Source organism: Bidens hawaiensis, unplaced genomic scaffold, assembly GCF_021521415.1.
Source record: "Bidens hawaiensis isolate Kalapana, Puna unplaced genomic scaffold, B.hawaiensis_p1.1 tig00018162_1, whole genome shotgun sequence".
NCBI lineage: Eukaryota > Viridiplantae > Streptophyta > Magnoliopsida > Asterales > Asteraceae > Bidens > Bidens hawaiensis.
The window spans coordinates 280,343-308,313 of NW_027492750.1; the positions used below are offsets into that span (position 1 = coordinate 280,343).

A 27,971-nucleotide genomic window follows, 5' to 3' on the forward strand; every position below is an offset into this window, starting at 1 on the left:
TTAAAGAGAAGTTTGTTCGGGTGTTGACTCATCTTACGTTTATGTAACTTTTATTTTCTTATATTCATTCGTTTATGCACATCGCATTATACCATTATCTTTTCCCTTTATTTAAAGAGTATTTTTATTTTATTGACTCATGGCATCTTGTGTTATGAACTTTTAAATATAGGCACACCACTACACCAGTATATAAGTGAAAAGCCGTACCTAGTTAACTAGTTTAGTGTTTTACATTCCAATATACTAGAAGCAACCTAAACCGCCCTCTTTTAATTACCGGTTTATTTATGACACTTGTTAGACTCTGTACTGGATCGTTTTGGGAGAGGAACAACCCCGGGCATTTGAGGGGAGAGTTAGTCAAAATAATGAGAACTAGACATTTTATTTCCACACCATTTTTTATAAAATGTCTCATTGCTAACTGGAATATCAAGTATCGCAAAACGTTTAGATGAAGTGTTATGAATACTATATTACTATCTACATGAGAAATATAGTCAAATTTTGTCGACTGACTGCATATATAGTTTTCTGCAACAACTAGAACCCCACTTTCCAATATGCTTTCATCAGAAACCCTAACTCTCATTATTCACTGACCAGGCCACATGTCCCACCCGACCGTTCCAAAACTCGACACTTACCTCGGACTCATTGGTTTACTTCCAATAACTGGACCCACATAGTGACTTATGGCCACTAGTCACCTCTGTCTCTGTGTGCTGTACTTTCCAACCAGTGTCCTCACTCTTCACACGTGTTGCTTCTCTTTCCCACAATCCAAAATGCCTATATTATATATATATATATATATATAACCTAACTGCAACACTTACAAATTAATCCAAAATGAATACTAGATACACTGGCGTAAGAGGTTATGGCTCGAGATACGGTGGTGGTTGTGGGTCTTATGATATTTCGATGGTCAACAGGATGATGCTTAAGTTCAGACCCATTGCACCCAAACCGGTGGCTTCCGGGTCGGGTTTCAGTGACCCGAGAGTGGAGAACATTGGTAGAAGTTGCAGTAATAAGAGAAGGTATGTTAGAGTTAAAAGAAATAATAATAAAAGAAAAGCACGGCCGTCGACTTCATCGGAGAAAGTTATTTCCAGCGGCGGAGATGCGGTGGTGACGCTGTCGTTGATGCCAGAGACACCAGAAGAGAAGGTATTATCACGTGATGGTCACGTGACACTACCAGACACGGTGTCATTTGTGACGGTGGAGAGGGTTATGGAGACGACGGCGGTGGACGGTGGGGTGGTGGTGGAGTGGGCGGAGATGGGTAGGGACACGTGTCCGAGGTTTGTATCGGACGGTGGAGATAGGGTGGTGTGGACGAATAGAGCGTATAAGGAGATGGTGGCCGGTGGGGATGAGGTGGTGGTGGTGGTTGGGAAATTAGAGGGTGGGTGGCCGCCGGTGTTCACGTGCAATGTGAAGGTGGTCACGTGCCGGATGGGCATGAGGACTTTAGGTACCCTAACGGTGCCGTGTGACGCGTGGAGGATGGGTGGTGGCGGGTATACATGGAGATTGGATGTTAAAGCGGCCCTTTGTTTGGGTCGTTAAATGAAACCCTTTCGGGCAAGGTTTACGGGCGTTGGGTTTAGGTGAGGGTTTTCGTTATAGAATGACGAGTGTAGCTTGATGTGGTAAATTTAATCAGTAGCTTATTTGAAGGGTTCGTTGATCGTTAAAAAAAATGAAACCGTTTACTCTTTGTAAAATATGAAATGGGTTGCATGTATAAATGTTTGCAATCAAAGTAAAGCCTAGTAGTATGAAGCTATGTTAGAAGAATGTAAGCCATATGATAAAAAACAATGTAGATTTAGAATTAAATTTATAGGGTGTGTTAATGGGGTAGGAAAAATAAATGTTTGCTATATATAATTTCATGTTCCAAATTAAGTTTGAAACTTATATTATCCTGTCGTTGATCGTTGATTTTGATAAACCGTGACTTTGGTCGTTTAAACCATTTATCGTGTCTTATGATATAATGTTTGGATTTGCGTATGGAATGATGTACATATGGCCATGAGATATGGTTTCAGAAATTTAAGGTTTGCATGTTGTATGATGTAATTAGGAGACTTTTGATGAATTAATTAGTGTTACAAGTTGTTCGTGTAGTTAAGACTTGAAATTTACCTCTTATCGAAGGATATTAATTAATATACCAATGATGCACGTTAGAATGGTAGGGTGCATGTTTATTAAGTACTAAAAGGCATTTAGCCTCATGGTATTATGTGTTAAATGGTGTTCTCTCTTTAAGAGGTCTGAGTGTTATTGTCCTCCTGTAGACCATAGAGTAAATTTAGGAGTAGTTTATATAGATGTACGAGTTGTTATGAAAAAGAAAGCATAAAAATGTTTGTTAGGTCCATTTAGTTTCGATCCTAACCAAAGTTGTAGCAATCATTAATCAGACGATAGGGTGGGGACTAGCGATTAGTCGGGACTAGCGATTAGTCGGGACTAATTAGATCGAACTTATAATGTATAATTTTCAGTTTTATATATATTAACACACATTTTTATATGTAATTTTTAGTTTTATATATACACATACATATTTTGGCCGAAAATTGGTTGGAATCTTGTTGGAAACCGTCGGTTTGTTTGGAACATTGCCACTTACTAAGTTCGATTAATCCTGATTTTGGCCGGATTTGACTATTGACCGGTTAGCCCAAAATTAATAAGTGGAGTGGGGGCTAGCGATTAATCAATAATTAGTCGACGCCTAGCCAAGATTTTTACAACCATTAATTCCTAACACACGACATGGGTTAAGATGTCTATAGGAAATGCCCTTGTGGTATATCTATCATATTTACATTGTTAACAGTTTTTCTCATACTTCTAAACGGTACTATTAGGTCTGGTTCTATTTTTTCAATGTTTTTTTATCAACTACCAGTCTACCACTACGTTATCATCTATTTAACAAAAATATTCGACTTAATAAGGTATGAAGACATTTAACATTTTCAATATGTTTATATTATCATCTATATAACAAAGATACCCGGTCTTAAAAAGATATAAAGACATGTAACATTTTATATATCTCAATTCCTGTTAATTTCTATATAAAATCATGGTGCTTTATTGCATTCTCCTACTATGGGTTTTATGTAATGTTACTACACAACTACATATTCCCGACGAAAATTCATCAATGAGCCGTGTAATCATCAAAATAATTCAATAAACCAAAAAAGTAAACATAAAAAAATAAAAAAGACAAGGGAAAATGTTGCTTTTATCGCATCCCACAAAGGACAAAAGATACTATCCTATCAAGATGATTCTTCTTCTTCTTCTTATCATTAATGGGTGTTCTCGCGATGTAGCAGGAAATACGGACCTTGGTAATCACGTAACAAACTTACGTGTGTTCATTGTTTATTTTAAAACCGTTCAAACTGGTCATTGATTTGATTTCATGGTTGATTTTTTCTTTAACTTTTGGCCAGCCAATTTCAAATTTTCAACGGGTTGATTTCGGTTTTCAACAACAAAAAAACATTACTAACAGTTTGGCTCACGGTTTAATTTAAAAACTATCAAAACCAAACTGCAAACACCTCTACGTAAAGTGCTGGTTTTTTAACTGAAAAACCTATAGAAATATCATACTCAAATTAAAGAAAATAAAACGCTCGTGTTTATGGTGCAATGTTTTTTAAAAAATTTTAATGTATGAAAAAGTTATGACCGTTTAAAATTCGTGGGGGAAGTTGGGTTAAAAATGAAATTAAAAAGAGTAAATATGTAAAAGATATAGGTTAATTTGGAACTATTCTTTAAATTTACAAAAAATAATTAAAGTAGAGAGACTAATATTGTAACTATTTTGAAGAAATATGAAAGACATGTGATATTTAAGTGCTACAATGACCATTTTGCTCCTCTTTAAAGTTGTACTGTGTGCTTAAAATGTTGTAAAACTCTGAAATCTCATCGTATTATTTTGTCCATAACTCTCGTATTATATATAGTATAGATATAAATTATTTATCATAATAAGAAAAAAAAACTATATACATAAATACAACTAGCAATGCGATAGGAACCGAGCAACAGAAAACAAAAATTATAATAAGAAATTACACAAATCCTTCTATGAAATACAATCCCCATATTATTTATTTTTAGTTCATAAATAACCTAAAAGTTTAATGTATTCGGCAATCTTGGAAATACAAGCCGGTTTTTATCAAATACAAGCTCGTTCCTAGTATATTCCAAATACACCAACACATTGTGAGAATGATGCCGTGTATCACTCTTTTTTTGATCGATCAAGATTACTAGATACATGAATCTTAAGTAGGCACCGAATGTGTAAATGGGAGCGATATGACACCAATTGATAATAAATTGCCAAACCAATGAGGCAAAGTAGCACGAGGAAAGAAGATGGTCACTAGTTTCAGTATACTCGCTACATAGCCTACAAACCCTAGACCCGACATCAATGTTTCTAAAGCTAAGAGTCGACAATGTTGCAATCATGTTCATTTCCACCATCAATACAAAAGTGTTAAAACTTTCTTAGGTATTCCATTTCATGACGAAAGGAACCAGAATATCTGAGGCTTCATTCAAGACGGTCTTCATGGATGCCGTCGAGAAAGCGTCCCAGTGGGGTTTTCAGTTGTTAAGTGAAAGAGACTTGACTCAACAGAACCAAACAACTAGCAAGTTCCCTGGATTCTAACGGAGTTAATGCAATCCTTTTCCATCTCCGTTTCCGGAACTTTTTTCCCATCTACACTCGACACGCTATTGTACCATATAAAATTTATCCCTTTTCATTAAAAAATGGATTTAGAAAGGGCATTCTTAACAGTTTTTTTGTGTTAACTAGGGGTTAATCAAAAAGCGGTTTTATCACCTAAGTCCACCTCTCAGTTAAAGAGGTTGATTAAATTAAGATTGAATTAATTAACTAAATGATTAGACGAGTGCATCGAATAAATTACCTTCCTCCAAAACATCTCCGGTTTATATTCTTATACCTTCCACCAACATTTGATAAAAAGCGTCACATTAGCATCTCTTAACGAGTAAAAGATTTAATAAAACATTTTCTTACAATCATTCACGTATAGAAAACATCATCCACGTTATAGAAAACATCATCAACGTCTAGAAGGTAATATATTATCAGACCATTATATGTCATAGAAATACCCTTAAAGAACCCTCCCTTGTCTGCTTTCTTTAGCATGCATGAAAACGTCTACTTCCCTATGATAAACAGAAACGACGAAACCAGTTACCTTGTCTCCCATTCTCTTTCTATCTTTACATGCTTATATCTCACACAAACAACAATTGTTGAATAGCATTGCCTGAAAATAGGGCTGTCATAACATGTCGGACACGACACGATAAGACACGACACGATAAAACACGAACACCTGTAGTGCTATACACAAACACGACACGATAACTAATCGTGTCATTTTTTCCAAACACGAACCTGTTTAGAAACAGGTTAACACGTTAAGACCTGTTTAGAGACATGCTTAAGGATACGATACATAATACATGTGAAGTTAAACAAAAATTGCCAAAACGTGCATAAAAGTCTTGAATGATACATAATCCATAACGCATTTGAAACAAAAATCCAAATCCAAAAGCAAATCATAACATCTATTAAAAAACAATTACGAGTTCAAACAGGTCTTTCTAACCATATCTTCAATTTTAAATCTTCACACAAAAAATTCCCAAAATTTCAAACCTAAAAACAAAAATTGCCAACTACTTTAAGTACAATAATATATAGGAAACTAAAATTGTATAAACATTTAGAAACAATGGATTTGGTACCTTAGAATTGTTGGTTGGGTTTGAAGCACCTGACTCACCATTAATATCAAGGGTCATTATATTTTCAGTGAGCTCATTTACCTTAACTTCATTAGAACCTACAAACAGACATACAATATTAAAAATAAAAACTAAGTAAAAAACTTAATAAAAAGCAGGGAAATGGACATTACGATAATCTGCATATAACCAATCTTTTGTGCTAACAAGAGCTTCAACGGTATCTTTACCAAGTGAACTTCGGTGTTGATCAAGTATTCTTCCGCTAGCACTAAAGGTAGACTCGGATGCGACTGTAGATACCGGAATGGTCAAAAAGTCTCTAGCCATCCTTGCTAGTGTGGGATATCTAAACTCATTGGCTTTCCAAAAGACTAACACATCTAGTTCTGTATTCCTGCCATTCTAGACTCGTCCAAATACAATTGCATTTCTGACTTCTTGTTAGTTGCAAAATCTTTACTCTGAAACTGATCAAAACCCTAAAAATGAATAATTGAATTACTAAATTAGTACGTCAATCGTTCAATAACAATATAAAACAAAAATTAGTACAAACAAACATATAAAATATCATAAGTATTGTTCTAACTCCATGCGGACAATTGTCGCTTGTATCGTCAACAGCATTGCTAGCATTTGAACAACTTGCATTATCCAAAGTTGGAGATGAACCATTACCAGCATTTAACATGGCATATTCATTAAAAGTAGAATGCACAAACTGATCAACAATTTCATATTCAGCACTTTCGGCTCCATAAATTACTCCATAACTCCAATCAATAAAATGTAATTTGTATCTAGGATCCAACACCACAGCCATAGCTAAAGTAAGACTAAAATCCGACCAATATTTCTGAAATTTTGCCATCATGAACGCTGCCATTTTTTTCATATACTCATCCTTTGAACTCAAATTTTTATGCAATGTAAAATAAGCCACATAAATGTGTGGATAGTATAAGTTCGCTGTAGGATACTTAGTACCTGAAAAAACATTAGTCACCTCATGAAAAACTTCAAGAAAACTACATATCTTTTGAATCGTGTCCTACTCTAATCTACTTGGACAACTCTTATAATTAGAATCACTAATTTCCAAATGGCAAAAAGCACGTCGGTAATAAATGGCACTATCAAGCATTAAAAAGGTAGAATTCCATCTAGTAGGAACGTCTTGCCTTAACCCCTTTTTCGAACTTAAAGAAAGCAACTTAACACACTCCAAAAACTTTTCTTTCCTTCCTTGTGATCCTTTCACATACTTGATGCTCTCTCTAACTTTGTAATCGCATTCATCAATTTCCTTAATCCCATCTTGCACAATCAAGTTCAGAATATGTGCACAACACCTCAAATGAAAAATCTACCATTTGAAACAAGTGGCGACTTTGTATTCAATTGTTCTCTTAAAAGCCCAACAAATGTGTCATTACTAGATGCATTATCTAAAGTCACACAAAGTATTTTTTTTTCTATGCCCCATTCTACTAGAATTGAAAACACCTTTTCACATAACGCAACACCGGTATGAGGCGGTGGCATGTAAGAAAATGATAGGACTCTCTTTTGCAAAATCCATTGTTTATCAATAAAATGCACTGTAATTGCTAAATACCCATCAGTTGCAATAGAAGTCCATAAATCTGAAGTTAGACATAACATTCCAGGTGCTTCCAAAAGCATTTTTCTAACCTTTGCCTTTTCTCTAGTAAAAGAGTTCAATAAATCAGATCTAGCAGTATTCCTAGAAGGGACATTCACTTTGGGTTGCAAGTATGCAAACAAATCTCTAAAGCCTTTATACTCTACAAATGATAAAGGCAGTTCATGCATAACAATAGCAGCTATAAGCATGTCACGAAACTTATTATCATCATAACTAGAAGACATTAATTTCATGTCACTATTAAAAAGCATTTGACCAACATCTTGATAATTACTACCAATGCAACTAGTTAGGTATCGTTTTAGATTACCTGTACCTTGGGTGCTAACATATAACAAAACATGTCTACACTTCATGCACTTGCATTGAATCTTTCCACCTATTGGTTTCTTATGAAGTTTAACAAAAATACTTCCACACTATAGATCTATCCTTTCGTTGTCTTTTTGTCCTTGTTTTTTTTATCATCAACATCGTTATCATCTTCTAAGTCCACAAACTCAACCTAATCATCTTTCATATGCATATTCTTTGAGTTATCACTTTCTAACTCAACTTTTTTACCATTGGAATCCATCTACAATAAAGAAAAAATACATAACAATACAATTTTAATACAATTATAAAGTTTAAACCATCACAAAAAATACACTAAATGCTACATGAATGATATATAGCACTAATACATAAGTTATGATTATGCATAATAACTAGAAATAATTAAACTATGTCGACACGGTAGATTCAGAAACTCACTGATTATAATGATAAAGCGTATGAAGTCTAACAACCGATATGCCTTGTGTAAGTCGATGTCGCCGACTCGCCGTCGTACGGTGGCGGTCCGGTTATCTCTGATTAGGTTTTGAGAATGAATTATCAAGAGATGAAGTATGAGAAGTTCAATTTTGTTACTTTGTAAATGGCAATATATTAACTCTAAAAATAGATATTGATATTAATTTGGTAAAACAGATATTGATATTAGTTAGCTCTGGGGCACTGAACCGTCTTATCGCTACGTGGAATTGGAAAATTGAAACCGAATATCTTAACTATATATATATATATATATATATATATATTAAATTAAATTTAAAATATTAACGTGTTATTAACGTGTACTAACAGGTTAACAGGTGTTTTACCTGTTAAGACACGAATTTAAACATGTCTTAAACAGGTTGACATGTTAAAGACACGAAACCTGTTAAGGTTAAACCCAAACCTGTTAAAACCCGTGTCGTGTCGTGTTAATAGGTTCGTCTCAGAAATTAACAGCCCTGCCTGAAAATATTTGATTGCTTAGTCCTAATAAATTCAATAATACAAAAAGAATGCATCAAATCCTTCCACTTATGCTCGTTACCACTTTAAAACTTGCATAAAAATAAGCACCAACCAACCACTACACAATTTAAAAAAAGTAAAATTTCTCTTTATTTTCTCAACATCATCACTATATTTAACTCGATTTCAAACAAAAACCAAATTCAAAACAGAATTTAGACCACAAGATTAAGAACCAGCTGGGCTAGCCCAGTAGGCCAGACAAAGGATGGGAAGACACGGGGAGACCCGGGTTCGATCCCTGATGCCGACCGGATTTTTCCTGATGCATAAAACCTGTCGTGTCTTCGGACGGGGTGAGCGGGGGTTTTACCGGGAATGCCAAATGATCCTTAGGTTCCAGCGTGGGTCCCGATAATGTCAACATAATCTGGACCGAGGGTGATGGGGCCGTGAATGCGATCACGTTATCACTTAACTGAGAAAGTCGCCGGTCAAAAAAGAACACAAGATTAAGAATGGATCCAAATGATAAACGGCCAGGATTTGCTAAAAGAGATCCGCATTAAGTGCCACTCTCTCTTATATTAATTAATACTTAATAATAAAAGTAATAATAACTGCCCAATATATTATTATATATATTATTATTAAACACTACTTTCATTCATCTCTCTCTCTCTCATCCACCATTTTACCCTAACTCTCTCTCTCTAGAAATTAACCGATGGGGCTTTTCTAGGGTTTCTTACACACAACCTTTATCCAATTCAATCCAACCCGACCCGGATTCCGTCTGATTCACCCCGTTTATGCTACTTCTTTACCCTTCAATTTTCCAATTTTGTTACTTCTAGGGTTTATTTATTATTAATTCATTCATTCGTCTTCGATCAAGTTCGGTTTATTGGTTTTCAATCGCCATTGGATTTGAACGGTTTTGGTCTCGATCGATTGGTGAATCAAGCTTACCGCTAATTAAGGAATTAGGGCTAATTGGGGAATTAGGGCTGGAGTTTGACGATCTTGAATCAGTGAATGGGTTTTCAAATTGGATGCATAAATTGCTGATTGCGGATATAAATTCACGATTTTGACAGGTTTGAATTGAATTTGTAAGGTTTGTGGTTATGGATGTTTATGGCACTTGATTCAATTGATGGGGAAGAGTAGGAAAGTTTCCAAGGGTTATTCGTATGGGTTTGTGCCGGACTACCGACACGCGGTCGAGACGATGGCTGACTCGGAAGGGTACGGCAGCTCGGGACGGGTGGATACCGAAAACACTGCTTCGGAAGTTTCGTGTGCACCGAGAAATAAATCTGTTAACTTGGTGAGTGATGCTTATCAGCAGTTTGGGGTTCCTATACAGGTTATATCTTTGTCGAAGTTATCGAGTTTTGAGAGGAAAGAGTTGGAGTCGAGATTTAAACGTGAGCTTGAACAAGTTAGAACATTTCAGAAGAATATTGATGAGGGTTTGTCGCCATCGAGTGATCTTCGTAGTTGTAGCGCTGGACAAAGAAAACCGATGCCTGAGTTTTCACGGAATATGAAGAAACGGGGCCCGCCGAATGGGAATGGTGGATCCCAGTTAAAGAAGGCGGTTTTGCCTCCGGCTACTGGGAATGCGATGCTGATGAAGCAATGTGAGACACTTTTGAACCGTTTAATGGCGCATAATTTTGGTTGGGTGTTTAATACGCCGGTTGATGTAGTAGTGTTAAAGATTCCGGATTATTATACGGTTATTAAACATCCGATGGATTTGGGGACGGTGAAAACGAAGCTGAATTCAGGGAAGTATGTTGACCCGTGGGGATTTGCGGCTGATGTTAGGTTGACTTTTTCGAACGCGATGACTTATAATCCACGTGGGAACGACGTGCATATTATGGCTGAAACGCTGAGTAAGTTTTTTGAAGTTAGATGGAAAGCAATCGAGAAGAAAATATCAGTTAGACAGAATGTTATGGAAACCGATATTGAAACTGCTAATTTAATGCCTCCTTTAAAGAAGAAAAAGACTGCATCTTTTGGCAATGAATTAAAGCAAGAACCTGTTAAAAAGGTCATGTCTGCTGCTGAAAGGCATAAATTGAGCTCTGAGTTGGAAGCCTCACTAGCAGATTTACCTGAAAACATTATTGATTTTCTTAAAGAAAATAGCTCAAATGGGAATGCAACAATGGATGATGAAATAGAGATTGATATAGATATTCTTAGCGATGAAACGTTGTTCAAATTGAGGAAGCTTCTAGACGATTTTTTGGTGGATAAACAAAAAAACATGGTAAAACTTTAGGTTATAAAAACATGATTTTTTTAGCGTACAAGCGGTTTTTGGTGATCGTTTGATTATTATATGTGCTATTGTAGGTTCATAATGAGTCAGGATTCATTAACTCATCTGAGCAGGCAGCCAAAGGTTGTATTTTGGTCAAAGCTCGTTTTTTGAACCTGTTTGGTGAATGGTTTCTAATTTATTGTTGGTTTCAGTTAATGATGTGAATGAAGAGAATATAGATATTGGTGGGAATGATCTGCCCGTAACAAGCTTTCCGCCAGTAGAGATTGAGAAAGATACAGCTGGCAGAAACACTAAATGCAGTAGTTCAAGTAGCTCCAGTAGCGATTCTGGATCATCATCTAGTGGTTTGTGTTACTTTGAGCCTTTTAGTGTTTATAATCTGAATCTTTATGACATAATTAAACTCTTGCTTGATTTTCATGTTAATGTATGTTGGCTGAATCAAATTCAGACAGTGAATCCAATGGTGCTAAGCTTACTGCCCTTGTAAACAATATCAAGGTAGTGTTCCGTACGCGGTGATTTTTTAAGATTCAGAACTAGATGCTACAATGTATGCGCATTATACTATTATATCTTATTTGAGATGTTGTTATTAATATTTTTGTCGTTTCTTTTTTTTTAATACAAATTTGATAACTTTCTTAAAGTTACGTAGTAATTGAGACCGGAAGTTATACATTTCCATTTACATATAACATGACATACTTAAAAAGCTACCATATGTTGGTTAATATGTAAAAGTAGAAGCTTTATTTAATAGTATTTGAGATTTTGCTATTATTCTTTTAAAATTCTTTTATTTGAAATTAAGCATTTATTGAAAGTGGAATTTATACATTTTCATTTGCATATAACGTGGCATTTTAACATAAAAAGTTACCATATATCTGTTGATAATGTATTTAGACATAGAAGCACTAATGTACCCTTCTAGTATTTTATGATTAATGTTACTGGATAGGGGAGATGATATGAATATAAATATAACTGATTATTACATATGAGGATGTATACATAGAAGCACTAATGTACCCTATCACTTCCAAAACACACATCCAAACAACTTTGTGTGTTTGAAATTTAGAGGTTGTTTTTCTACTGCTTTCTAGGCTTCATTGGGTCCTGAAGCTAATATGGAGCAAATGTTGGATGTTCCCCGTGATGCAGAAGGTGAACCTTTCATATTTATGTAAAAACAATTAATCCGTCATATATTAGCCATTGCATGTGCAATTTTGACCCATTTACTTGTGTATGGGTCGATTTTGGCTATCTTGTGTCTAAATCCTTAAAACTAGTTGAAAGACAAGTGGGTTGAAAAGCAATCCATAATGTACTTTTGATACATGCATCCTCTCCCATGTCATAATTTGACAATTGCTTTATATTTTATAAAAATAAATGGACAAAACTTGTCGGCAGTAGACAATGGGGACAAGGATGCGGTAACATTTTTTGTTCTTTTTTTATTTTTACAAAATACAAAGCAAGTGTTAGTTATGACTTGAAGAAAGCCAATATTATTAAATTGAAGTTTTTGAATAAAACTTCTATGAGGATGTATACATCAAAACTAAATCACGGACGGATTTTCAAGCCACTTATTTTTAACCTATTTTATTTTATCTAACTAGGGTGTGAGATACAATACCGAATAAACCAAATGGATGAACACCTCTAGGCCAACCTAACCTAGTTACCTAGGGCTTGTTCAAAAAGCTGGTTTGTAAACTAGCCGACACAGCCAAGGTTGGCTCGGCTCATGTCTTGCCCGTTGGCTCGCTTGATAACTCGCGTGTTTTAAATTGAATCCCAAATTTTAGTGTGTGTGTGTGTGGGTATATATAAATATTGAAAATAAAATAATACATATAATAATTTGAATCTACCTGTCCATCTTTAAAAAATGTAAAAAAAAAAACAAAAATAATACATATGCGCATATTAAAAAGTTATTATTTTTTGTCTTTTATATGTCAACATGTAAAAAGATTTAAAGAAAAACACTATCGAGAAAACTTGATCTTTTATGAACTGAGCTTGAGCTCGACCTTTTAGCTTGATAAAATTAGCTAGCCGAGCTGAGCTGGCTTGCTTAAGTTTGATGTCAAGCCCGAGCTCAACCTGGCTCGGGTTGTTTAATTTGACTTGACCATACCCTTTTCTCCCAGAATAAAAATGACGGTTTTAATGTGAACCTGATTTGACCCGTCATTCCAACTATGTTAGCAATTGTATGAGATGATAATGCCATTGGATATCTCTAAGATTATTTTTATTTTACAGATTCTGTGAATAGGGTGGACCCAGTTGAGCAGAAACCTCAATCTATTCCTGTTTCTGCTGAAAATGATGGGAATCAAGAGGGTAAGCAAATGAGTTAATAAGCAGGACATGTACGGATTGATCTCAACTTCTCACCTGTAATAATGATATTTTAGGGGAGTGTGCTCCAAACGAGAGGCAAGTCTCTCCCGAAAAGCTTTATCGTGCAGCACTTTTGAGAACCCGTTTTGCTGACACCATTATCAAAGCTCAAGAGAAAACTGTTGGAAAGGTATAAGTAGGCCCTGTGCTTTATGTTATGGTACATGTGTGTGTGCATATTTATATATGTTGTGCGTGTCAGTGTGTGCATGTATATGTATGTGTGTGTGTATTATCTGTGTATATGTGTGTCTGTTCGTGTATGTGTGTGCATGCATGTGTATGTAAATGTATGTATGCATGTCTAGATGGGCGGTTCGGGTCATGGATCAAAAAGCGTTCATGTTCAAAAGGGCCCTTTTACACGTGCTAAAACATTCTTTTGTTAAATTTGTTTATATAAAGGGGCAATTACATACGTATACTTCTACATTTTATATTATTGTATTTACTTTTTCAATACACTAGAAGAAGAATATTTACGTTATACTTTTATTTACTGGAGCATTACTTGTTCAATTTCATTTACCGTGTGATGGACTAGTATGATCCTTTTAGGTTTTGAAAGGATAAGTTTGATATATTGAAATATAGAAGGATATATATGAAATTCCTAATTTCTATATAAAGTTATGATTGAAAAGTAACAGTAGTAAATGGTGATCCAAATAATTAATTAAAGCAGTTGAATCATATCCATATAAAACAACCGACTTTAAATCCACTTGAGCCATATATTGACCCATTATTTTATTTTTTTTATTCGACATGTTAAAATCACAACTGCCATTAATATGTTTAACATGTTTGGGTATTAAGCAAAAAAATGTAACAAGTTTGGGCTTTGTCCTTTAATTCTGTTAAGTTTTCCGTTAAGTTCAGGTGAAATTACTAAAGTACCCTTGCAGTTACTGAGCATAATAGTCTTACTATAATGAGTTTCAGGTTGAGAAGCAGGATATAGAGAGGTTGAGGCTTGATAAGGAGGAGATAGAAAAGCGAAGAAAAGAAGGTGTTTATAGAATTGCGTTTATCTAAAATTAAGTATATTTTGTGTGTTATTGTCACATGGTATTAACTGTTTTGTGATGATCTTGATGCTATAGAAAAAGCCCGACTGCAATCGGAAGCAAGGGCTGCAGAAGAGGCTAAACAGAAAGCAGAATTAGAAGCAGCTGCTGAAGCCCAAAGAAAACGGGATATTGAAAGGGAAGCCGCACGCCAAGCTCTACAAAAGGTATCGTCCGTGCGTGTATATATTGTATAAGACTAATTGCATAACGAGGCAGGCTTGTAAACGAGCCTAACGAAGCATGTTTGTGTTCTTTTGCTTAACTTTAACCAATCAAACGATCGAACATGAACGATTTCACGAATGAGTTTTCTTGTTCGTGTTTGTTCGTTAAGAAAACGAGCATGTTTTTGTTCGTTTATGTTTCTTCGTTAACAATACAGTATAAATGAATGGTTCACGAACGTAAATGAACGGACATAACTGAACATAGAAGAACAAATGTAACTGGGCTAAGGCAGTTAACAGTAATGTGAAGAACAATAAGCAAGTTGTATTGGTTGAAAATTTTTTAAGTGAATATATCAACACACGCTAATGAATAAACATATTAAAATTCTATATAATTATATATTAATGAATGCAAACTAATGAAAACATGAACGGATTTAAATAAATGAACATTCACTAGCATTGATAAACGAACGTGATATGTGTTCATGTTCGCTTGTTTAGGTAAATAAACAAAATTTTTATTGTTCATCTTTGTTCGTTTACAGTATCAGAAGTTTTAAGGGTTTAGTATTTGTAACGTATACTTTTGCTATTATTAATGTCAGATGGAAAAGATGGTTGATATAAATGACAACTCACGGTTTCTTGAAGATCTCGAAATGCTTAGTGTGGGACCCGCCGAGCCTTTACAAAGCTTAATAGACGAAAACAGTACAGATTGTTATCAGGATCCTTTAGGGAGCTTTAACTTAAATGGAAAAGGGAATCCATTAGAGCAACTTGGTTTATACATGAAAGACGATGACGAAGAAGATGATGATGAGCCAGGAACTGGTCCAGCCATGGGAGATGATCATGATGAAGTAGAGATAGATTGAATGTTTGTTTTTTTGTTATTGTTTTCAATTCAAAGGGTAGTTTGGGCATTTTACAGAAGTGTGGTAGTTAAGGTAGGTCAAAAAAGGGTGCACATTTGAGATGAAATGAGGTGGATTTCTGTTTCTTTTTTTCAGTTTACATTTTTTATTTATTGTATACAAATTTGAAAGGAAAGAAAATTTTTAGCTTTTATTTTAAGAAGTTTTGTTTTCATCTCAGCAGTTTGATTACTGTTGGCCCGTTAACTAATTCCCGACCCGCTGCAAGTTCGGTAACCGGGTTGGGTTATTTCCTTGATTTACAAGTTTGGTGAATTAAGGGTATTTTAGGGATTACTAATTAATGTGTATTAGAATCCAGGTTTATCTCAAATTTAATGTTTAGATATAGATGAGTTTGTGTTTGTATCTAATAGGGAATTTGAGCCTAGCTAGGATTGGTTAGGTTATATAAACCCATGTAATCAAGTTTTTGAGTAAGTTTTCTTGCTCAATAGAATTTGGGAGTTATCCAAGTTGTTTGTTCTTGTTTTACCGATTCACACATGTGAATTACTTTTAACTAGTTTTATGTTAGATCCTTTTTGTTAGTTTTTATATAATGATCTAGAAACCTGATTCAGGAAATTAGTTTTTGAATAGTTAAAATGATTGAATCACAAGAACGAAAAGAAAACTTTATGATTAAAAACTACGTCGTTTTGATTAACCGGTTTTTGTTTTTGTAATTTAGCTATTTTAGTTAAGTCCAAATAAATATAATTATAAACTGGTCTTTTGGTCATTTTATGCAGCTATTATAAAACATATCAAACCAGGTTGGTGTTAAGGATGAAAAGAGTTAAATGCATGGTTGTGAAAATCCCAAGTAAACTAATCCCTGATTTATTGCTAGTCACTGCCTCTTTGACTAGCTGTCGTCTTGCCTATTAATCACTATTTAGTTAAAATCGGTTATGCATGAATATTTGGAAAATTATATATAAATTCCAATCCAATTAATCCCTATTAATAGCTAGTCCTTACACCACTGTCTGACTAGCGCCTAGCAATTTTTAGAATACTGGCACTACTTAAATTAATTTGTAGTTAAAGAGTGAAAGAGCTGAAGGTTTCAACTTTAGACTAAACTAGTTAAAATAGCTGACCAAAACCGACCTTAACTCTTTATTAAATATTGAGACATCCATATACAACCAAAGGCTAGATGTGAAAATCAAATTTCAAAAAGGGGTAACTGCACTACAAAGTAATAGACCACCAGACCTAATTACACTTCTTTCCCTCCAACTATCAAATAACGCCTCTTCTGTCCTCGCAAGCTCAATATATTTAACCCTGTCAAATCGATGGCTTTTATTTTCTTTAATTTTATATCCTTTTGCATTTGTTGAATTCGCGGTTGTATGTTCAGGGTTCCAGCTACCATGACTGCTGTTGGATCTGCTCCCATGTTCTTGAATCATTTTCAAATCCTAGAAAAAAATGAGTCGAAAACAAAAATGATAGAAATTGGGTAATGGGTCAAAACATGTAGTTTCTAGATGAACTCATGAACCAGGACGGGTCGAGTTGGGTTGGGTTGACAACAACGCTTTTTTAATGAGAATTATTCCATTTTATTTAATAGACCCGTTAAACCCTCTAATCAGTAAATGGTAAATGGATCAAAACTGACACTTCTACTTATCAAACATGTCGAATAGGATCACATATTCACATCAAATATGTGAATATTGATTTAAGTATGCGTATTCACATTAATGAAGAAATCAAAATTGGTTGGTATGAATATGAACTCAAAAGCACCAAGTGGTGGGAAAACAAGCCATTTGGGTAATGGGTCAAAATAAGTAATTTTTTAGAGCCGATCAAAACAGGTTCAGTCAGGCTGGCTTGATCCATCGGCACTCTCGTCCACATTTTAAACAAATTGCAGATATAATCAATATTTCTACCAAAACTATGTTCTAAAAATATTAAATTTCTTAGAAGAAAAACAATTTTGGAGGTTAAAAGAATTGAGCCAAAACTATTTAGAATTATAAAACCCTCCTAAACCATTTCATTAACACAATTATACTGTTATTGAGATAATATCAATTTTAATATGTGACACATCAGATTTTGGAAAACCTAAATTAAAGCTATCCAAAAGAATGATAAGTTAAAGTAACAAATACCTGAGCTGGGTCCCACAGTTTTGTTTTTGGCGTTGTTGGATGAACACCATCATTATCATCATCCCATTTCAACCAAGGTAGTTTAATCCCCTCCATTTCCATAGGAACAGAGACAATATTAAAATTTATATTATTACCATTTTGGGTTGGTAATGCACCACCTACTTGTTTAGCTATAGTCCCAACTAAACTTGAACTCGTGTCACTTCTTTCTTCATCAAATGAAGAAAAGTCTGTATCTTCAACATTTGATATAAAATCTTCAAAGTATTTTTCTGCTTCGTCGTTTAAACGTCTAGACACTCGGTTCCTATCATTGCTTCTCTACAAGTTCAAAAACCAATTTTTACAATTTATTCTAATCATTTTTTCGGACGTTAATTTAGGCTCTTATGACATTTCTGCTGAGTTTCAGCCCGTTTGACCATTCAACCAATTTCCCTTTTAGTTAAATCATTTTAAAACATAACCTTGTTTGACCCATTTGAGATCAAACATGACCCAAAATCGACCCATTTATATCCAAACGGGCCCGTATTGCCATCTGTACAAGATCAAAAGTGTATGAAGCTAAACCTTTCGGGAGTGTGAGACTTTTTGTGCATTAGCATTGCTTTTTGACTCGGGAATCACCTCCTTAACAATTTTGAATCCGTTTTGATCCTGTTGCTCTTCGAGCTTTAAATTAAAAAAAAAAATTCAGTCAACCAAGAATTTATCATAAAAGGGTAAATAATGCCTTCAGATTATTAAAGATTCAATGTTTACCTGTTTTAACTTTGTTGTGTATGATTTTTTTGTTGTGGCATCAGATTTTTTGGAATACAAACGATCATGAACAGATAACGCAGAAGACTTTCTTTCCATTTCCTAAATTAGATAAGTGACAGTTGAAAGTAGTTAGAAAAATATAGAAACATCATATTTATAAAAATGTTTATGAATATAAAATTATACCTGTTCAAATTCTATCATGATCTGATTAACAGCAGACTTAAGTTCTTTTTTCATTGTTTCACGTATCTCAAGGTTAGCATCATCTCCACTCGGGTGATCAATCTAAAAACAAGATTGGGCGGTTAAAATGCAGATATAAAACCACCTAGGCCTGTAAATGAACCGCAACATGCTTGTGTTGTTCATTTAACTTCAATGAATAAACAGTCGAACACAAACAATTAAACAAACAAGGTTTTGTTGTTCGTGCGCATTCATTAAGAAAATGAGTATGCCCGTGCTCATGAATAGTATAAACTATAAACAAAACGTAAACAAACAAACATAAATAAATATAGATGAGCAAACATTCTAAGCAAACACCAATTAAAAGTAAACATGAACATAAATTTGTTGAGCCCAATTTGAAAAGCAAAAGCGCTTTTGAAAAGCTCCAATTTGAAGCTTTCTGAGGAACTTTGCCAAATACATTTTTCTTTTCAAAAAGCAAATAAGCAAGTTTTAGAAGCTCACCCAAACAACTCCCCCCCTTTAAATTGTAATGTGCCAAAAAAGTTAGATGGTTGTGCAAATAAATGAACTTAAACAAACGTCACGAACATGATTGAAAGTAAACATACAAAGATAAGCGAACATAAATGAATGAACGAGATATGTGTTCATTTGTTACTTTAATTAATTGAACAAAAGAATTGGTTCATGTTCGTTGGTTTATTAAATAAACGAGCTTCCTGCCGAATGGTTCAAGAATAGTTCATTGAATGTTAGGTTCGTATACAGGCCTACTCCATATGGTAATTATATTTCCAGAAAAAAAAAAGAAAAACCTTTTTTTGAGCATAAACTGCTCGAATAGTCTTCTCAATCTCATTTCTTCCATAACAACCATATCTTAAATCATCATCTGTTGGTGCAGAAGACTGGCTCTGAAAGTGATTACGTAATAGTTTTTTGACAATAAGTTGTGAATTGTAAAAAAACGGGCTGTAAAAAATATTGTCAGATGTGCTTGTGGTGTTTAAAGTTGCAATCTTTAGATGTATAAGTGTTAGTTTCCAATCACTTAATAAATAGAATAAGTGAAGTTACAGAAAAAGAACACAATGTGAAATGGAAATTAAAGCCTTTCAAATTAGACGGATAACAGTATAAATACTAAATGCATATTTCAAATTTATCTTTAGACAAATCCATTTTATTGCAGCTGGTATGGAACTGTTTATCAAAGTTATTACCGTCGACTTTACCCAAACCCGAAAACTGATTTAACCTACTGTTTTAAGGTTTTGGTATCGGTTAGACCTTTAAACATCAAAAACCTGATTAACCCGAACTACAGCAGGTCAACTGTTGGCCTGTTATCAAGAATTCGTGAACACACACTTAACTTTCCAAATATTAATATGGTATGAGGGTTATGTTCTTGTCTTGAATTATATTAACTTTCCAAACAATATGGTTGAACCAAAAGTGTAGTATCTTAACCAAAATTTTAAAAATTAACAATTATGTCCAAACCTGAACTAACCGAATAATAGACCTGATCAGCACCCCTAACTTGGCCCACAAATAATTATATAATCAAAAGCATAATTTGTTTATCCAAACACAAAAAAAACGAGTGATAATCAAATACTAAGTTCCAAAACACAAATCCAAACACAACATATGCCATGATTTTGAAAAAAAAATATCCCAGTTTAACTCACACTTGTTTAAGATTTGTTTTAACCTATAATTTAAAATAGAATCTTAGAAACCACCAATTAAAACTTGAGGAAATGTCGTTTAACACTTACCATGTAGTCATCGTGTGACCTTAATTGAGGAGCTTGGCTCATAGATCGGGTGAGCCTCCGATGACTTGAAGCAGTGGGTCTTTGAAAAGAAGCAACCCGACTATTGTCATTATTCATACTCCTAGATTTAGTTTGACTTGCAGAACTCCGGGAAAGATCTATATCACTCTGTCAATCATATAAACAACTTAATCACCTATAAAAAGTAACAGCGTGTCAAACAGGTTGTATGACAAGAAAATGGCCATCTCAGCAGTGAGTCGTATGAGTGGCAAATCATATGGCCGTATAATGTTTTTTTCTGACAAATAATTGAACAAATGACTGATGTGACACTGCGTTGGTTTGACACCATACAACCCAGATGGCGTGACAAACAAGCGGGCTGGGGTGCAAACAATCCGGGCCACTCGTGTTGAATTTTTGAGCTCAAGCCTCAAAAAGCTCGTTTAGTTATTGAGCCCGAGCTCGAGCCTTGCATGGGAAGCTCGTTTCGGCTCGTCAAGCCTAACAAGCCTTGCATATTTTTTAGTTTTACCTATTTTGGACTTCTATGCCTTCACAGTGCACAGCTGAGCTCAAGCTCATTTAAGATCTTTCTCAAAATATATAAAAACAATTAAAAACGTATATAAATTAACTAATGAATAATAAACAAGCCGAGCCTGACCTTGAAAATGCCTCACGAGCTGAGCTTGAGCTCGAGTAAATCAAAACGAGACGAGCACAAGCCTAGTCGACCTTAGGCTAGGCTCATTTACACCCCTACTAGTTTTGGCGGTGGTGTTTGTGTTTGTATAGTAACACCACATACATAAACATATCTAATTAAAAACCTCACCTTCTTGATTAATCCTTGCATAACGTCTTGTTTCAAAGAATTCATTTAAATATAACATTTTCCTCGTCAATGCCTAGCGGTGCAAATGAACCGAGCTGCTCGTGAGCTACTAGAGACGCGAACTGAGTGTTTTCAAGCTCGACTCGAGCCCGAGTCTTAAATAAAGCTCGCTTAGTTATCGAGCTTGATTCTTGTATGTGAAGCTCGTTTAGGCTTGTAGAGCCTTGTGTGTTTTAAGTTTTCTTATTTTGGACCTTGATGTATTAAATCCACACTATGCAGCCAAGCTTTGGCTTGTTTAAGGTACTATGCGAGCTCGAGCAGAGCTTAGTCTCGTTTAAGGTATATCTCAAATCATATAAAAACAATTAAAAAAATATAAATAAATTAATAAATAACAAACAAGCCGAGACCGAGCTTGATAAGTCAAAATGAGCCTAGTCGAGCGCTAGCTTGGCTCAGCAAATAGATATCATTGCTGATATTATTCTACTTTCTTTTCAGTAACATTTCATTAATGATAATAATAACATTAAACCACAATTTACCTCAGTGTCACTAATCCGATTACGGGCAACCGAAACAGACCGCCTAACCATACCATTACCATCGTTACGTCTCGAAACAGACCGTCCACGCCTCTGATTATAACCAGTGGCACTACCGGTTCCAGTACCAACCGAATTAGCACCGTTAGGGTTTCTGGAAACAGACCTTGACCGCCGGTGAGACGACGGCGGACTAACCTCCGACTTCACACGAGCAAACTGACTGCTTCTACTGCTCACACTCTCGTCATCTAACTCAGAAGTGTTGGAAAAAAACTCAATTGCGAGATCATCGAGACTAATGTCTGGAAAATCGGAGCCTCTGACGGTGTTAACGAACTTCCGACGTGGAGTAGGAGCAACAACACGTGGTGAGAATCTGCTTAAGCTTCTCGAACGACGGTGAGGCTTGGAGGATGATGACGACGCCGGCGAGTTTTCCGGCGAATCGGCAACCGGAGTTCTTCTGGTCGTGGATTTGAACGCCGATGTAGCCATCGGATTATAAATTTTACGAACAGAGAGTGAAAATGTATTTTTTGAATATATTAATCGAATTAAAGAGATCACATGAAAATGATGATGATTTGGAAGATTTTTGAAGATTTGAAATTGGGGGGGTTTATTACGTGAGGGGGATTATTATTATTATTATTATTATTATTATTATTATTATTATTATTATTATTATTATAAATATTAATTTGCATTTGAATATTATTATTTGTAACTCTTGACGCTCTTAAAGAGGAAATATTGCGTTTTTTTATTTCAAATATTTTGACTTATTTAAGACATATCTTTGATTAGGGATGAGCAAACCGATTTGGTAACGTCGGTATTGAATCAGTACCAAAATTTTGAGTTTTGGGATTAGTATAGTACCGATACGGTATAGGTATTTCCCGAGCTTTACCTTCAATACCAATACCAAGAATTTGTGATTTTTGGTATCAGTATTTTCGGTACCAGTCGGTACCGGTATAGTGCCGAGCTCATCCCTATCTTTAATGGTTACACTTACACTACACTAAAGGGGTGTTTATGATTCCTTATTTTACCTCCTTATAACTTATCAAGAAGTTAATAAGCTACAAAAGTGTAACTTATGAAACTTTTCCTTTCACAATATAAGCAATTCCAAACACATTATATTTTTCAAAAAAGTTTATAAATTATAAGTTGGTGAAAATAAGCAATCCCAAACACCCTCTTAGACGATCAGCTGTGGGTACCATTTTGTCGATGGAAGGTTGATGCGGCTATTGGCAAATGGCAAACACCGCAATGCCCTTGTTGGTCCCGCCAAGCAGCAATAATAACGGGGGATTTCCCCGATTAATTCACCGCCCAAAATCTAATTTTTTTCGTAATAAAATTCAGTTTTTACAAAAGTAAAAATTTACTTTTTTAGGAAAGTAAATAGAGTGAAGTGGGTTATGATGCGTCATGCGTCGCTTACGTGACACAGTAAGAAAAGAAGCAAATTGATGCTCACACTCCATAATCTTATGGTGTTTTCCGATGTTAAAGTCCGATACTTGAGATAGCAGACTACGTGATTAGTTTTCCGGTGCCCTAGAACTTGAACCTACTTTTAAAAAAAATCACTAGTAGAACATCATGCAATATTACCTTATCAATTAAGCTTCCTTCTTCCTTTTCTGTTTTTCTTGAGTTCCATTTCGATGTCCTACTCTGAAGTTAAATAATGAAACATCAACGCAATTAAACACATTTTCTCATATAAAAACATATGCTCATTAGCTTCTGAATCTTTTATCGGCCCTTGCTTAAGACTAGATTCAGATTTAAAATTAGAAGTGAACAAAACCAACTTTGATGAGTTTGATCAATACATTCACATGCTCGCATTAATAGTCTCACCAGAAGATCTATCATTGGCATGTTTGTAGAACTTGATAGGCGCTAGTCTAGTGGTGGGGTAAATTAATCAGATTGAAAATTTATATTACGTTTTTAAATATAACAATTTCTTTTAAGGTTTGCGCGGTTTATACTTTTAATCACATATCACGCAAGTGTTTGTTTGTATGAATGTCTAGTTTTTCATTTCATGTAATTTAATTATATTTTTATAGTTTCTTGATTAGTTCCAAAAAAAAAGAAAAAAATATTGTGCTAAATGCTTGCTTAGTTAAATAATTTACAAGCGTTTCTTGTTTTCTTGTCATTTGGTTTTCAATGGTTCTTTTTTCTTTCTTAGGCTGTGTGTTGTCAATTACGTCGACCACCGCTATAACCTTCCACGTCGAAAAGCAACAGCAAGCTCACCATAACACTGCCCCCTTTTACCCTTATGTCGCCATCCCATGACGCCGGGCCGGATAACGAAGCATAGCGCCTCTCCGGAGTGCTGTTTGGCGCTGGATAACACCGAAGATCTAGAAAATTGCCACCACGTCAGTCAACCAGGCGACCACGTCCCCATAACACCAGGGTACTTCCCTTCGACAAAAAACAGTCTTATGGTTTATCATACATTTGCATATAAAATAAATTTATTGTATTAATTGAACTAAATAGGTAATGAATAGTTTTACAATATGAATTGGTTTTACCTAGCCCAGTTTGACTCGTCTCGTTTTAAGCCCACCAATATTACTCAATTTGTTAGTTTTCTTATTATTAATTTCAATATAACTCAACTAGCTTTTGAATCCATATATTACACGGGTTTTGTCAAATGATAAAGATAAATAAGGTCAGTTATTTCAGTTGTAATTCTCAAAATACTTGTGAATTAATTTAATGTAGATTTAATGGAAAAAACAAACAGGGTTAACGAAAAGTACTAAAATAGCATGATTTTGGAAACACCAGGTGTTGATTTGCAAAAAATTTTAAAAAATGTACTAAAGTTGTGTAGTTGGTCAAACCTTAGGTATGAAAATGACACTAAATTCAATAATGAATATAATTCCTACTATGTTATAACACATTTGACAAAATGGTTTTGACCCATGATCCATGAATATCTAGAATGAATGAGATGTGATATTAGAAATTATGTGAAATATGGGCTTAACACCTAGGCTTCAGTATTTTTTTTTATTCGTATTGTAAGATTTGTTAGTTTACTTATTATATTTATTTCATTTATTTATAGCAGTGCGGATTGCTCATAAGTGATTCATGAATTTGTTTTTGAAACTTGTTCTTTGAATGGAAGCTTTTGATTAATGATCAAGTCGCCCATTTAAGCTTTCGCGTGCACAAAGTGGTAACATAGTTTAGGTCGATAATATTTTTTAAGTATTTTAACGTTAGTCAAAACTCGATTGTACAATTTTGAGATGGTTACAAAATTTGATGGTTAACACTATCAAATAATGACGTTCACAGCAAAAAAAAAATCGTCGGTAAAGGTGGTTACCCTCGGTGATTCATCATGATCCATCAACAAATTACTGATGGATGATATCACGAGTTGATGATACTCTTTTTCTAGTACTATATATACCTGGTTTTGTAGTAATGTGTTAGCTAAATCTTGTTCTAGTATCAAAATACATATATAATTGCTCATATAAACGGGAGTACACTAACATTCAAAATATGTCCATGCCATAAAGTGACCATTTAAAAGCGTAAAAATTAAAAATTAAAATTTGAAAAAGAAAGTATATAAAAAAATCCCCCCTAAAATATGCATGGCCACTCGTATATTCACATCACAGTAACCATCCATGCATACACTTGACTCGATCTCAAATTCCTCATTCAGACCCTAAAAAAAGTAATAAGAAGCACTATATAAATGTGTAGTTGCGATCATAATCAATGTCCCTTCACGACCTCAATCTACATAGTTGATTGAGTGTCTCCAATTACATATATTTTACACTCCAAATTAATACTCTCATTTTAATATATAGGGCAAAAGAATGGAAATCAGTAAGTCTATTTTACTTTTACTTTCTTTGGTTTTGATTCTAGGAGTTGTAGATAGCTTCGATTACCATGAGAAAGAACTCGAATCAGAGGAGGGCTTGCAAGGCATGTACGAGAGGTGGAGACACCACCACAAAGTGACTGAGAAAAGCCCCGAGCGGTTCAATGTATTCAAGTACAACGTACATAATATTCACAGAATAAACAAACAGAACCTGCCATATAAGTTGGGGATAAACCACTTTGCAGCCATGACTACACATGAGTGGAGGAACACCTATGCCAACACGAAGTCTAACCACATCAAGGCGCTTCTCGGAATTCACAACAACAACAACAACAACAACTTGACCACGACCTATGGTAATGTTGATTTTAACAGCCTTCCACCGAGAATAGACTGGAGGGAACATAACGCTGTCACCCCTGTCAAGAGTCAAGGGCAATGTGGTAACATATTATTTACTTATTAATCGTTTTGAGGTTATAATTTATCTTTGTAATTGACATACGTTTATTTAGAAGTTTTAACTAAAAAAGTTAGTATCATATAATTCTAGGAGGTTCAACAACTTGATCACTAAAAGTACATTGAAATATACTAGACCTACAATATATATTAAAATAATAGTAACTTTAGATTATACTTGTAATGATATGATCTTGTAACGCAAATAGTTGTCTACATTTAATACATTAGCATTATGTCTTTTGTAATGGTATCTCAAAAAGAATTTTGGTGTTGTGTTTTACAGCGAGTTGTTTTGCATTTGCTTCGGTGGGTGCAATTGAAGGATTGAACTCCATAAGAACCGGGCAACTCATAGCCTTATCAGAGCAACAAATTTTAGACTGTGATTCGAGTATGAGAACCCAAGCTTGCAGCGGAGGGTTGACATGCGGTGTATGTGACTGGGTCGTAGAGAATGGAGGTTTAGCCACCGAAGAGTTCTACCCTTACACGGGCAAAAAGGAATTCTGTGATAGAGCCAAGGTACAAACAAACTTATATATAACTCCAACAATATATGCTTATAACTTGTTATACATATAAATAAACGTTTGATATTTATTATTATTATTTTCGAATCCAGTTTGGTCATCACGCGGTAACTCTTGATGGACGTGAGTATACAGTGAGAGATGATGAACAAGACCTAATGAAAACAGTTGCCGGTCAACCGTGTGCTTTTATGATGGATCCTGGCGGTGACAATTTCATGTTCTACAAAGAGGTAACAATTAAAACAACCCTAAATCGAATCGCCCTCATCTATGATCACTCGATCATTTAATCATTCATGGTGCATGTGCAGGGAATATATAACGGGCCATGTGGATATACTCTAACACATGCTATGTTGTTAGTGGGATACGATCAGGATCCTGACGGAACCAAGTATTGGATTGTTAAGAACTCGTGGGGAGAAGGATGGGGAGAGAAGGGGTACATTCGTATGGCACGCTTGGGAGATCCACAAGGAATGTGCGGGATGAACGCCGAGGGCACCTTCCCACTAAAATCGCCTGAAACACGCAATATTGAACTCTAGATCTCCTCCATGCATGCATGCATTCAAAAATCTGGAATAATTAAGGATGACCAATAGTTGTTCATTGATAAATTAATGATGGACCCTAGAATAAACTATTGAGTTGTATTATCTTTTATTCTTTGTTCCAACCACCAGAAAGAGGAAAATGAATAGATTTTTGTATAAGGAGACTTTCTTGTTATTAATCTCATGTTTTTTTCTTTCATTTGTTTTTTTTTTTTTTCACGACGTATTGTAAACATCACCAAATAACTCAATCTTATGTTTATTGTAAAACTTAGAATTAAAATTTGAGTTGAGAGGGAGACAAATTTAATTCCAATCTTTATGTCGAGAAACAAATTAATACTTCTTCGTTTGGCTTGAATTGATTCAATAAGATTTATGTACTTTATTTGGACACTCAGATCGTCAATAACCAATTATATGGAGTATTGGACATTGCCATATGTTATTGGTTGACTTTCCTTG

At 34.8% G+C, this 27,971-nt stretch overlaps 4 protein-coding genes and 1 pseudogene across 5 annotated transcripts; 3 read left to right on the forward strand and 2 right to left on the reverse strand.

Annotated features, from left to right (window-relative positions):
• Nucleotides 1–855: 855 nt before the first annotated feature.
• Nucleotides 856–1,584, forward strand: LOC143555595 (uncharacterized). The gene has a single exon (XM_077045117.1). It carries the CDS (start codon nucleotides 856–858, stop codon nucleotides 1,582–1,584), a length of 729 nt encoding a protein of 242 aa, XP_076901232.1.
• A 4,195-nt stretch (nucleotides 1,585–5,779) lies between these two features.
• LOC143555596 (zinc finger BED domain-containing protein RICESLEEPER 2-like) lies at nucleotides 5,780–8,123 on the reverse strand (annotated as a pseudogene).
• A 1,565-nt stretch (nucleotides 8,124–9,688) lies between these two features.
• LOC143555583 (transcription factor GTE10-like) lies at nucleotides 9,689–15,772 on the forward strand. 2 transcript variants are annotated; one of them, XM_077045108.1, is made up of 10 exons: nucleotides 9,689–11,129; nucleotides 11,216–11,264; nucleotides 11,336–11,497; nucleotides 11,599–11,648; nucleotides 12,260–12,320; nucleotides 13,437–13,517; nucleotides 13,592–13,707; nucleotides 14,523–14,589; nucleotides 14,684–14,814; nucleotides 15,429–15,772. In XM_077045108.1, the coding sequence occupies exons 1-10, from the start codon at nucleotides 9,996–9,998 to the stop codon at nucleotides 15,699–15,701; spliced, it is 2,124 nt and encodes a 707-aa protein (XP_076901223.1). In that variant the 5' UTR covers nucleotides 9,689–9,995; the 3' UTR covers nucleotides 15,702–15,772. The 2 variants fall into 2 exon arrangements, with proteins under 2 accessions (XP_076901223.1, XP_076901224.1); XM_077045109.1 differs by having other exon boundaries at nucleotides 11,336–11,491.
• Nucleotides 15,773–16,924: 1,152 nt separating this feature from the next.
• Nucleotides 16,925–22,527, reverse strand: LOC143555597 (uncharacterized). The gene is made up of 8 exons (XM_077045118.1): nucleotides 22,030–22,527; nucleotides 20,641–20,808; nucleotides 19,669–19,767; nucleotides 18,842–18,943; nucleotides 18,653–18,754; nucleotides 18,461–18,562; nucleotides 17,885–18,208; nucleotides 16,925–17,176 (listed from the first exon to the last, which is right to left on the reverse strand). Exons 1-8 carry the CDS (start codon nucleotides 22,525–22,527, stop codon nucleotides 16,925–16,927), a joined length of 1,647 nt encoding a protein of 548 aa, XP_076901233.1.
• Nucleotides 22,528–25,937: 3,410 nt separating this feature from the next.
• LOC143555584 (vignain-like) lies at nucleotides 25,938–27,497 on the forward strand. The gene is made up of 4 exons (XM_077045110.1): nucleotides 25,938–26,394; nucleotides 26,700–26,938; nucleotides 27,039–27,179; nucleotides 27,261–27,497. The coding sequence occupies exons 1-4, from the start codon at nucleotides 25,938–25,940 to the stop codon at nucleotides 27,495–27,497; spliced, it is 1,074 nt and encodes a 357-aa protein (XP_076901225.1).
• The last annotated feature ends 474 nt before the right edge of the window (nucleotides 27,498–27,971 follow it).

Excerpts from the sequence above, each read along its gene's own strand:
- LOC143555583 (XM_077045108.1), top strand. The coding sequence starts at position 9,996 with ATGGGGAAGAGTAGGAAAGTTTCCAAGGGTTATTCGTATGGGTTTGTG. Across the intron at positions 11,649-12,259 it reads CCCTTGTAAACAATATCAAG|GCTTCATTGGGTCCTGAAGC; the intron begins GTAGTGTTCCGT and ends ACTGCTTTCTAG. Across the intron at positions 13,518-13,591 it reads AAATGATGGGAATCAAGAGG|GGGAGTGTGCTCCAAACGAG; the intron begins GTAAGCAAATGA and ends ATGATATTTTAG.
- LOC143555597 (XM_077045118.1), bottom strand. The coding sequence starts at position 22,527 with ATGGCTACATCGGCGTTCAAATCCACGACCAGAAGAACTCCGGTTGCC. Across the intron at positions 19,768-20,640 it reads GGTCACACGATGACTACATG|AGCCAGTCTTCTGCACCAAC; the intron begins GTAAGTGTTAAA and ends AATCACTTTCAG. Across the intron at positions 18,209-18,460 it reads AAGTCTCACACTCCCGAAAG|AGAAGCAATGATAGGAACCG; the intron begins GTTTAGCTTCAT and ends TTGAACTTGTAG.
- LOC143555595 (XM_077045117.1), top strand. The coding sequence starts at position 856 with ATGAATACTAGATACACTGGCGTAAGAGGTTATGGCTCGAGATACGGT.
- LOC143555584 (XM_077045110.1), top strand. The coding sequence starts at position 25,938 with ATGGAAATCAGTAAGTCTATTTTACTTTTACTTTCTTTGGTTTTGATT. Across the intron at positions 26,395-26,699 it reads CAAGAGTCAAGGGCAATGTG|CGAGTTGTTTTGCATTTGCT; the intron begins GTAACATATTAT and ends TGTGTTTTACAG. Across the intron at positions 26,939-27,038 it reads AATTCTGTGATAGAGCCAAG|TTTGGTCATCACGCGGTAAC; the intron begins GTACAAACAAAC and ends TTTCGAATCCAG.